Source organism: Sprattus sprattus, assembly GCF_963457725.1.
Source record: "Sprattus sprattus genome assembly, chromosome: 3".
Lineage (NCBI taxonomy): Eukaryota > Metazoa > Chordata > Actinopteri > Clupeiformes > Clupeidae > Sprattus > Sprattus sprattus.
The window spans coordinates 21166771-21179270 of record NC_137922.1 but is presented as its reverse complement, the minus strand read 5'-3'; the positions used below and the strand labels follow the sequence as shown (position 1 = coordinate 21179270).

At 42.1% G+C, this 12500-nt stretch overlaps 1 protein-coding gene across 1 annotated transcript in view; it reads left to right on the top strand.

Annotated features, from left to right (window-relative positions):
• Positions 1 to 10521, top strand: part of LOC308361766 (ceramide synthase 6-like) — a gene marked incomplete at both ends in the record, with an annotated part of 17326 nt that extends 6805 nt beyond the window's left edge. Inside the window, 7 exons of the mRNA XM_080834205.1 lie at positions 904 to 954; positions 1867 to 1959; positions 3277 to 3405; positions 7219 to 7325; positions 9098 to 9254; positions 10083 to 10106; positions 10375 to 10521. Of these exons, the coding sequence (XP_080690331.1) occupies positions 904 to 954; positions 1867 to 1959; positions 3277 to 3405; positions 7219 to 7325; positions 9098 to 9254; positions 10083 to 10106; positions 10375 to 10521 (708 nt within the window). The remainder of the gene's footprint in view (positions 1 to 903; positions 955 to 1866; positions 1960 to 3276; positions 3406 to 7218; positions 7326 to 9097; positions 9255 to 10082; positions 10107 to 10374) is intronic.
• Between the last annotated feature and the right edge of the window lie 1979 nt (positions 10522 to 12500).

Genomic DNA, 12500 nt, shown 5'->3' with positions numbered 1-12500 from the left:
TGAGACTAGCTCTGATTGGACAGTCATGTGCTGGCTCTTTACTGTGCGAGGCTGTGTTGGTATGAAGAAGGTCTGTGTGTGTGTGTGTGTGTGTGTGTGTGTGTGTGTGTGTGTGTGTGTGTGTGTGTGTGTGTGTGTGTGTGTGTGTGTGTGTGTGTGTGTGTGTGTGTGAAAGAGACAGCAAGAAAGAAAACGATAAAGAGTGAATGTTCTAGTGTGGACAGGGAGAGAGTGATGGAAAAGGAAAAAAAAGAGTATGTGTATGAAGGTAGTCGAATGAAAGTAAATGCTTTTGTAGGTGTGTGTGAGAATGTGTGTGTGAAAGCAAACACTTACGTAGGTGAGTGTGAGTGTGTGTGTGAAAGCAAACGCTTATGTAGGTGTGTGTGTGAATGAAAGCAAATGCCTTTGTATGTGTTCGTGAGTGTGTGAGTGAAAGCAAAGGCTTATTTAGGGAGGCTTGTGTGTGTGTGTGTGTGTGTGTGTGTGTGTGTGTGTGTGTGTGTGTGTGTGTGTGTGTGTGTGTGTGAATGAAAGCAAATGCTTGTGTAGGTGTGTGTCTGTGAGTGAAAGCAAATGCTTGTGGAGGTGTGTGTCTGTGAGTGAAAGCAATGCTTGTGAAAGTTTGTGTGTGTGTATGTGTGTAGGTGTGTGTGAGTAAAAGCACAAAGTCTGTGACAGTCTCCCCCTGTTGCGATCAGACGGCTGGGGACGAGTCAGGACTGGATCAGGTTCTGATCTGGCACCGATGCTCTGGATCAGCACCGGTTCCACTGCGGTTCTGTTTTAGTGACAGCCATCTTCGAACCACGTTAGCATTTATCATGTCTGCTCTGTTTGCTATAGACATCAAGTGATCTCTTTTTCCTAACACTCTATTCTTGTCTCTTTTTTCCTGTTAAGACTCCTTGGCTACACAACACCAGAGAATGCTGGCAGAACTATCCTAATCAGGTACTGTGTTACCTATGTACTATTTATGGCCAGAGCAGACGGGCCTGTGTGCCGGTGTTTCCCAGGAGCGGGTTACTGAGATAGATGAAGCTCAGCGCTTAACCACTGGCAGAGAGGAAGTGTTAGCTGGTTACAAGTACTGGATGCAAGTGCAGTTTAGTTTCAGTTTATTTTATTTAAACAAAACAAAAGACTTCAGGAACTTACAGATACAGGTTTTCAGGCAGACAGATACATACACACAAAGAAGCAAAGGACAACCAGGGGGTGTCTTATTACAAAACTTAACAAGGCTGGACTATCTGAAACAGGTGGAACTAATAATTCCATTAACAAGAACTAAGGAACCAGGAAGTAATAAATGGAGGCTGAACAGAGGCGGAGACAAGGACACTTAGTAAACAAAACAGCAAAACCGTAACAGGAAGGAGAAATATAATTTACGAAAACAATCAGTGTGTGTGTGTGTGTATGATATGTATGTGCCAGAAGCACACATATGGTGAACTTTTCCTTTCATCTCATATTTGGGTAGAAAGTAATAATATGTAATGATGGATTGCTATTGTTACTAATTTGCACACAATCATATGCAACACACACACACACACACACACACACACACACACACACACACACACACACACACACACACACACACACCACAACACACCTGTTAAAACCAAGCCAGAACACAAAGCAAACCAAACTCCATCTCCTGCCTGGTGTTTCATAATCTGCCCACTGCGATCACACACACCTCTCTCACTCACACACACACACACACACACACACACACACACACACACACACACAGTGGTAAAGGCCTCTGTGTTACGCTGACCTCTGAAATAGTAGTCATAACAACAGCTGTGATGTCATAATGAGCGCTATTGTCTGGTCCTTCCGCAGCCGTTGACAGTGGAGGTGCACTATTACTACCTGCTGGAGCTGTCTTTCTGTCTGTCACTGCTCGTGCCCCAGCTCAGGGACATCAAGAGAAAGGTACCGCGCACACACACAAACACACACACACACACACACACACACACATGCACACAGAGACACACACACAAACACAAACACACAGACAGAGACACACACACACACACACACACACACACACACACACACACACACAGAGACACACACACCGACACACACACAGAGACACACACATACACACATCCACACACACACACACACACACAGATAAACACACATAGACACTCACACACACACACAGACAAAGACACAAAGACACACACACACATTCACACACACACACACTTCCTCAGTTGTCCCCCCCAGATGCTTGGCCTCTGTGCGATCTTGGCCTGATATGCACTGAGGGGGCTGGTAATAAAATGATTGGATGCCGGCACACCAGGGAATAAACAAGCAGAGGCTCTATTACTAGTCTATGGAGACTGTTTTATTTAATACTGGAGTTAAAAACATAAGCACCTGCCCTACAGAGAATAATGCATTTCATATTAAGTACAGTGTCATTATTTTGAAGAGAAGATATTAATATTAGTTAGTAGGATTCAAAGGACAATCATTTTATATATGCCCAAGATGCACATAGTGTGTCTGGATTAGACATATTTCTGTCAGATAAACAAGAAACTCTCTCTCTCTCTCTCTCCCAAAACACACACACACACACACACACAGACATGCGTCTTTAAGCTAACCCGTTGAAAAACAGCTGGGGTGGCGGAGTGGCCTACTTCCATGACCCGGTCAGCTGTAATCCCCAAACTGCTGCAGAGAGAGCACACCAGGCTGCTTCCTTTCTCTCTTTCTCTCTCACACACACACACACACAAACACATAGAGGCCCATGCATACACACTGACACACCAGCTGTAATCTGCAAATTGTTGCAGACTGCACACTCGAGGATGCTTTTTTCTTGCTCTCTCTGTTTTTTTCTTTCCCACACACACACACACACACACAATGTATGTTTACGCATGTACAGTATTGTGTACAGTACAGGACAGTATTGTGCCATGTCTGTCTCTGTAGTGAAGACCCTGTGATCTAGAGATATACAGGCAGATCTGTTTGATACCCTTCAGGAGACGTGACTTAGACACTCACACACATATGTACACACACACACACACACACACACACACACACACACACACACACACTGTATGTACACACATACACACACACACACATACACATACACATTGGTACATACACACGCACATAGACACACACATTTATGTAAATGTTGTAGGTATGTGTTCCCATTTCTCTAATATCTTGTCTTTTCTTTCCTTCTCTCCCGCCGTGTGTCAGGACTGCTTGATCACACTGACACACCACCTGCTGGCCGTGTCCCTGATGGTCCTCTCTTATGTCAGTAACATGGTGCGTGCAGGAACCCTGGTCATGTGTGTGCATGACTCCGCAGAAGTGCTCCTGGAGGTGAGCACATACTGCATTAACGCATGGACACACACACATACACACTAACACACACAGACACACACAGAGACACACACACATAGACACACACATAGACACACACACACACACACACACACACACACACACACTAGGGGTGTGCCAAATAATCGTCATAACGATGCATCGCGATTCTAATTTTCACGATCTACTGCATCGATTGTTGACGCCAAGTAGGGATGGGAACCGAGAACCGGGTCTGGTTGAGAACCGGTTCCCAATGAGCCGAATCTTTGGAATCGTTAGCCAAATTCATAACCGGGTCTGTTAACGGGTCTCTGTGCCGTTTGCGCATGCGCAAACTCTTATGTGCCAGAAAGTCAGAACGCAGCAGAAATGGCAACTCGACAGAAGCGATCTAAAGTGTGGCTTTATTTCACCCGAACGGATGCGAACACGGTCACTTGTAACCTCTGTAAAAAATGTATTTCCTCAAAGGGAGGAAGTACATCTACCATGAATAAGCACTTGAGCACACATGGTATAAAATTACAAGAATGTCATGTTTTCGATGCCAGCAGCAGCTCAACTAACGTCGGCGCTTCATCCCTTACTTGCCAAGGTAAACTCCTCAAAATGTTTTATCATAAGTCATAACGGTGTTACTCGTGTGTTATCAGCAAACGTTTGCGTTTTCGTGTTAACCATAACTAAACTTAGCATTGAATTGCTTAACAGAATGGGCGATGTTGGACATTGTCATATATTATATATAACTTAAATAACTAGGCTAGCTTAACTGTATAATCTTCTATTTTCAACCGTTGGCTAGAGGCAGGGGCAGTGCTTGCCTCCCCTCTGTTGGTCCTAGGGTAGGGTTAGGCTGTACAAAAGACTCCGTTAATAAGCAAGCAACGCGTGCAGCTCCCTCAGTTTGACAGTTCGATATGGATAAGTTTCTCGTAGCCAATTCAGTGGCAGCAATAGCTAAGTGTTAAATATACTGAGTGCCTAGTTTGTACATGATACAAGTAATTATGTTTCAGTACGTTATTGTGTTTGTAGTGGACTCTACATTGCTATTAGAAGCGTTTAACATAATAGTTCGCTATTAGCAATACAACCAAGCAACCTACAAGAAAATATAGTCCTTTACCTCAATAACAAGGTCATGTCAGATCAGAAAATTCAGCGATTTTGTTAGTGCCATTTTTTTCATTGTGCAAACCAGCGTTCGCTCTATAAATAATCTCCATTTCCATCCAATTAAGCTGATGATGAGGTTCTAAATCAGACGGCTCAGAGGCTGCTAGTCTGTCATCGTTACAGGCTGCTTAAGTACGTCTTCTGTAAGGAAGGAGCATTGTTATTTGTATGAACGTTTATATTAAACAGAACACATTTTATTTAAGTTATGTAAATTTTATTTAAATGTGTATGTAAACATTCTAGAAATTTATATAATAGAACATTAATGTAAAAAACCCGTTTGTGCTCTTTTTTCGCCCCTTACCAAATTATAAGAATCGTTAAGAGAATCGATAAGGAATCGGTTCGATAAGCAGGAATCGATAAGGAAACGGAATCGTTAAAATCTTATCGGTTCTCATCCCTAACGCCAAGTATCGATTATTAATAATAAAAAAAAAATAATAAAAAAATATATGAATAATTAAAATTGCATGAATGGTTAGCGAACATCAAGCATTTCCGGCCGCGCGATACTGCGACAAGTCATTCATAAACAAAACATGCAGTGTATCCAGTAATAATAATATTTGTGTTAAGTAACCTCCAAAAGTCGTTTCAATAAATACAGCTATGTATGAATTGAGTTGCTTTGAGTTATCAATTGAACACACTATCCAGATCATACACAGCCAGTCAGCCACTGGTAATGGCTTAATTTTTTTCTAACAGTGTTCAGTGAAAATTCGCAATGCATCGCAATGCATCGCAATGCATCGCAATGCATCGCAATGCATCGCAATGCATCGCAATGCATCGCAATAATTCAAGTATCGTGATGCATCGTGATAGAATCGCATCGTGGCATGTGAATCGTGATATGAATCGAATCGTGACTTCTTTGGCAATACCCACCCCTAACACACACGCACACACAGACACACATAGACACACACACACACACACACACACACACACACACACACACACACACACACACATACACACACACACACACACACACACACACACACACACTCACACACTAACACACACAGACACACACACACACAAACACACACACACACACACATACACACACACACACACGCACACACAGACACACATACACACATACACACACACACACACACACACACACACACACAGCCATATGGGAATCATGAATGCTCATACATGCACATACATCACGCATTAACCATTAGGGCCAACCACTTCAACATAGAATGTTCCCTCAAAATATGTATTGACATGTCAATAGTTTATTTGGTATTTGTAAGTAAGAGAATACATTAGAATACATTAGAATTAATAGACACTAGTGCAGTGCCCGTAGGAATTATGCATTCTGTAGTGTTAGCAGACGTAGGTGTAGCTGTTGGGTAGTGTAATAGCAAGACATATTTGCACTCCACATAGGTACAGGTTACACTGAAGTATTATTGTGATGCATGTTTCCTTTTCATTAAGACATTTTTTAATGTTAGCCTTTTTGGAGATATACCAACAAATAAAGTTTGAGATTATGTAGTGGATGCAGTTGAATATAGATGTCAACGTTGCTGTCTAAACTATAAACTAAATGTCATATGTCACTAAATGCTTTAAGAATGTGTACAACTTGTACTGTACTTGTACAACTTGTACTGTACTATCAGCTTTGAGTATTGTGTATCGTGGTTTTTCATTTTAAACGCATTGGCACGTTTATGAGAACTGTTTAGACGCATTTTAAAAGTTTCACCGTTTTACTAATCGTCGTTTATTTTCCCTTGCTGTCTCGTAGATAGATTAAGCATATGTCCGTTGACGGGGTGCGGTTGGACTTTGATCAACGATGTCATATTATTTTCGAAGTCTGTATTTAATTATCAGAATAATACGGGGCACTTTTTAAATATCATTATATTGAGATCCGGGGCTAGAATCTCTGAGAACACTTTAATGTAAGACCCTTGGTAACCAATAACAGTTTACCATTCATTATACTCTGAAAGGTATGATGGTCCCACATGGTTTCCATTCAGACCATGTTTGATCTATAGGAAACTCACCTTGTTTCACTGCCGTATGTAGTCTGTTTTTTTCCAGTATGTGTAAATAATAAGCCACTTAATTGTCTTGTTGCAAAAACTGACAACCGAGTTCGACCATCCGATTTTATAGGTTCTGAGCGTGACGTAGCTTGTTTGATTGTGACGTCATTTCGGTGCACAGTCGGTCAGTGGGACTTGCTACGGGAAACGATAACCCATTAGTGCCTACTGGAAACGGAAAAATACAAATATCTCGCAAACTATGAATTCAAAAATCTTCAAAATCAAGGATGCACAGGTTCATGACATGCGTAAGCTACATGCGAAATCTCATAACTAACGTAACTACCGTCAGGGAGATACGCCCTAGACAGACTGACTAGTTACCCTCCAAAGCTAGTTTTCGCTGAGATCAGGAAGTGCTTTTTTTTAATTTGAACAACATGATATCTGAGTTAAATGATAGAGCTGTGATTTGTACATTGGAGTTTCTTATTTGCCAACCTTGAATGCCTGTTTACATTGTAAAGTCATTGAATTCGACCCCGGAGGATGCATGTGGTTTATTGCAGCCCTCTCTGTGTTCCAGGCATCTAAACTGGCCAAGTATGCTCGCTTCAAGCGCTTCTGCAACATCCTCTTCCTCATGTTCACCCTCATCTTCATCACATCTCGGCTGGCTCTGTATCCCGCATGGTGAGTCGTCTTTCTGTTTTAACCAACATGTGAAAGTTACTGGGAAAATGAATCTCAGAAATGAAAGGGATTGATTTCATGAAAGCAAAGGGTACCACTTTACTTGAATTCAGCTTCATAAGAGTGACTTAACCTTGTCATAAACATGTTATGGCAGAGGTCATTTACATCAGGTTATGCTACCATTATAAGTGATTTTTTTAAAACAGCTCAAATTTTATATGCTATAACGGCTTAATGTCACATGTAATTAAGCTGTCTTAGCATTAGTTATGCTAACATGACTGTGACATCACTGGACACTGATTGTCTGTCCATGACAGAATATGACATGTTCCATGACGAGATTATGACATGATTATGTAAATCCTTATGAAGCCAGTAAAGTAAAGAATTAGAGAGAGAGAGTTTCCTAAAGGTGATCCCTGAAAGCAGCTCATACTGGGAGAGATCAGGCTCTGTGGTCTGGCTTCTATCTAGTTGCTATGCAGAGGTGTTCCTATCCAAGCTGTCCCTGGATCAGTAACCTGAAGCAACCTGTAGGCCCATCCCCTCTCATTGTCTCTGCCTGTCACTGAACACGGTTGGGCGACAGATGAGCCTTTGGTCTGTGTGTTGTGTGGGCCTCGACCTTGTCATGAGAACACAGCCCTGCCTGCTGCTGTCCTCTGTTCCTCTCAGCCAAAACTCCTATCTCCATCATCCTAATTATGTTTAATCAGCATAGCCGCACAGACAGCGAGAGCAAGGCGTTTCCATGGTTTCCGTCTAGGCGTGCTCGTTTGTTGTGCATGACAGGTGGTGTGTGTGTGTGTGTGTGTGTGTGTGTGTGTGTGTGTGTGTGTGTCACACCTCCGAATGGGTGGCGGCTTGTTAGAAGCTAGCTGTGCTCCTCTCGTGGATGAGAGTAATCACAAACGCATCAGCATAACCACAGCCTCTCTCCCGCAGTATTGCCTTTCATGTTCAAATGGTGAAGACACTGTTTGAGTTTGTGTGTGAGACAGAGAGTGACAAAGCGAGTCAGGGAGAGATAGTGTGTGTCTCTGTGTGTGTGTGTGTGTGTGTGTGTGTGTGTGTGTGTGTGTGTGTGTGTGTGTGTGTGTGTGTGTGTGTGTGTGTGTGTGTGCAAGAGATAGAAAGAGAGAGAAGGGAGAGAGAGAGGAGAAAGAGAGATGGAGGAAGGAAGTCATGACAATCACCATTACAATCACCCCATTATATTGACTGGCTGCCATATTCCTCCTGTAGTGTGATCTGAATGCATGGCTTAAGGTGCCATATTCTCCTCCTTTAGTGTTAGCTGAATGCATGGCTCTCCTCCTTTAGTGTTTGCTGAATGCATGGTTTAGGATGCTTTTATCTCTAGACAAGGAGAGGCATGTCTGAAGGTTTGTGTGGACACCAAGGCAGCAGCAGTCAGTGGTCAGTGAATCCCAAGTGACCTGAGGTTCCAGGTTAATATATGTGACAAATACTAAAGGGTTCTAGTGGCTTCGGCCCTAGCATGTTCAAATCCCACAAGGATAACATCAGAGAAATGTGAGTGTCTGTGTATTTGTTGTGAGGCTATGTTTGTGTGTGTGTGTGTGTGTGTGTGTGTGTGTGTGTCTGCGTGTTTAATTGTGATTATATGGTAAGGCTGTGTGCCTGAGCATAAATGTGTTTGTGTGTGTGTGTTTGTGTGTGTGTCTGCGTGTTTAATTATGGATCTACAGTGATCAGTGAGTCAGGTGTGTAGTTACTGAGCACAGTTCCTGTCTGCGCTGCAGGGTGCTGAAGACGACGGTGTTTGAGAGCTGGTCTCTGCTGGGCATCTTCCCCTCCTGGTGGCTCCTCAACGGCCTGCTGCTGCTGCTGCTGGGCCTGCACTGCCTCTGGTCATACCTCATCCTCAGGGTTACCTGCAGAGCACTGTCTGGGACACAGGTTAGACACACACACGCACTTGCATACACTCACACGCACACTCACACGCACACACTCACACAATCACACACACACATAGCACGCACGCACGCACACACACACACGCACACACCGACACTCGCATACACACACGCATACACGCACACACATAGATACACATACACATACACACACACAAATGCACATACATACACACTGTACATACACACTGATGGTATTTAATTTACTACCATATATTGGAAGACTCAGTCATGGATTTGTCAGTCATGATCCAGGTTTATTCGTGAACAATGGTGGTTACCATTGGAGACAGAGGCTTGAAGTCACACACTCACTCACAGTGTTTTACCTTAGCTTATCTGCCTTTCTCTAGTGAGAAAAGCTCTTATATACATAATGTTTAAGGGGTGTTACCATTGATTCAAAATAGGCCATGGCTGCAGACACCTTTGTCCCAAACCTGGGGGGAAGGGAGCTCTCACCTCCATCCCCAGGTTTGGACAAAGAGCCCTCACCAAGAAATGTTTAAATGCCAATAAAAGTAATATATTTATACTAGGTATAAATAAGTTGGAATTATTGCAACTAACCAGTCCCTTCAACACACGCATACACACACATAAAGATACACATACATGCACATTCAAACACATATACATATATGTACACACACACAAACAAAGGAATGCATCCACACTCACACACACGCTTAAAACATAAAATAATATAAAATGACATTTGTGGACTGAGATCTTAATGACTTAAAGCACTTCTGTGTCTGTATACAAACTGATGATGATCTCTCTGTCTCTTCTCCTGTTCCTACAGCAGAGGAAACTGAATCCTTTATGTGTAAGTACAGAAGACTGCCATTCTTACATATTCTTGCTTACACATACAGCATATGTGAATAAACCAACTTACTTAAATAAACCATTCTACAGAGATCAAGTTACTCTCCTAATGCTAGAGTATGGTGTTCAAATGGTGTTAAAACTCATACTTGTGTGTCATAATGTGTAACCGCATATTATTTAGAAAGTCACACTGGAAGACTGCATGTCCTAAATAAATATACTTGGCCCCTAATTGCTGTGCCCCTCTCGTCCCCTCTCCCTAGGTGTCCTTAGACAATCACAACGATGTGGACTTCAGCTCTGACGAGGAGGACATCCCGCCCCACCCAAAGAAACCGCACACGTCCCACAGGTCACAGAGGACCGCCAACGGCAGCAACGGGGCTCACAGGACTAATGGATACCTGTGATACACTCATGCACACACACACACACACACACACACAAACACAAAGACACTACAGAGCAGCGTAAGGTAAACATGACTAATGGATACCTATGACACACACACACACACGCAGAGACAGACACTACAGAGCAGCATGAGGCACACAGAACTAATGGATACCTATCACACACACACACACACACACACTCACACACTCACAGGGTAACACATGAAGGTCACTCATACATAAATCTTTAACCTTATGCAAAACTACACAAAAACACACACTCGGATGTACTGACACCTGGCACATACAACAAGTGTTTGTAGTGGCTGTTTACAGGTCCATGTTTATGTGCATCATCTGGCTCAGTACTTATTAGAACAGCACTAACCAGGGCAAACCCAAATCATCATTTTTACTCCGAGCCTTTCATCAGTTCTGTGTTTAGTTTGTCTTTATTTGGCAAGGTACACTTTTTTGTTTTATTTATTTATTAATGTATTTATTTAATTATTTATTCATTCATATTCTTTGATGACAATGCCACGAATGGAAACAAATTACATCAAAAGTACATATTTTTGAACAGATTTAAGAGAACATTGGCCTCCTTTACAACCCTGAAGACCTAATGGATTGGATCACCCATCCCTTGTTTATTCTGTGATGTATTTTCAATTCTGGGTGCCCTTCATATTCTGTCTCTCAAATCAGTAACTGAATAGCTATGTGTGTATGTGTATCTTTGTATGTGCACACATAAAGGCTATGTTTTGCTAAACAGCCAAACAGTCCAGATATTAGACCTAATTAATTAGAGGCCTTGTGTGTCTGACAGGGTGTTTATATACCAGCCAGCAGAGATGTGCAGTATTCTCAGCATCCAGTAATCATTACCATAGGCTGTCATGTAGACATGTTTGATTAAAATGCATCAGTACAGAAATCTGCATCGTTCATGTTTTATTGTTTATCCAGGTGTGTCAATACACATGATGCATATTATCAATATCAAAAATACAGTACACATATGTGGCTATGCTCCTCTTCCTTCTTCTAATCAGCAAATCCATAGAAGAGCAAGGTATCGTCAGAGGCTACCTGTATTCACAGTGTATACCGAAAATTAGATTTTCTGAACAAATATAAAAATGTAAAAAATAAAATAATAATTAAAAGCAGTGTTTTGGGAATTAGTTAAGTATTGTTGGCGTTGAAGTTTACTAGAGAGGCTACGCTCCAAGCCTTTCTAGCCGTAGGTGCTGTCTGTTAAAGTCCCGAACTCTACTGAGTAGAGCAGACGCGTTCAGGCTACTGAAATTATATATCCCATTTTCAAAGTCTTAAAGTGTGCGCCGAAGCCGAACGCGTTTCACCTGGAGCCTGAAGGAGTGCAGTTCCTAAAACATTAGGCCTTTATAACCGCACACACGTTTTTGTGAAGAACCTCTTGTCCGCCTGTCCCGTTAAAGATGCGTTTGAGAGCGATGATGAGAGATTTCCTTAACTGTCATTTTAACGTGGTGAATACATTACAGACTAAACCCCTACGCTGCTACGACTGTTATCCCTCAGCGTGCTTCGGAGAATAGTGTGTCAAATAACCCAGGATCTCCCTCGGTCCAAAACCATCGTCAGGAAGCATCACGTGTAGCCGGTGTAAACGGCGGCGACACAGACCTAAAGCGGCATCTAGTGGTGGACAGTCAGCCATCCATCATGGACACTGTTTTACGTCTTTCCATATGCAAAACTGATAATTATTTATCAGTAGATTTCAAATATATTTTTCTGAAATGAATAAAACTATGACAAGTTATCTTTACAGTATGTTTATTGTATTGAAAATACGTCAGAAGTCCATTCGATTTATAACGTTTAAACATTTGAATCCCTGAGCACTCACAAACCTGCAATTCTGTAATTCAGACCACATTTCCATGAAGGCACTTCAATGACAACAGGATCAAAAACATAACTGGTAACAACATATTTAA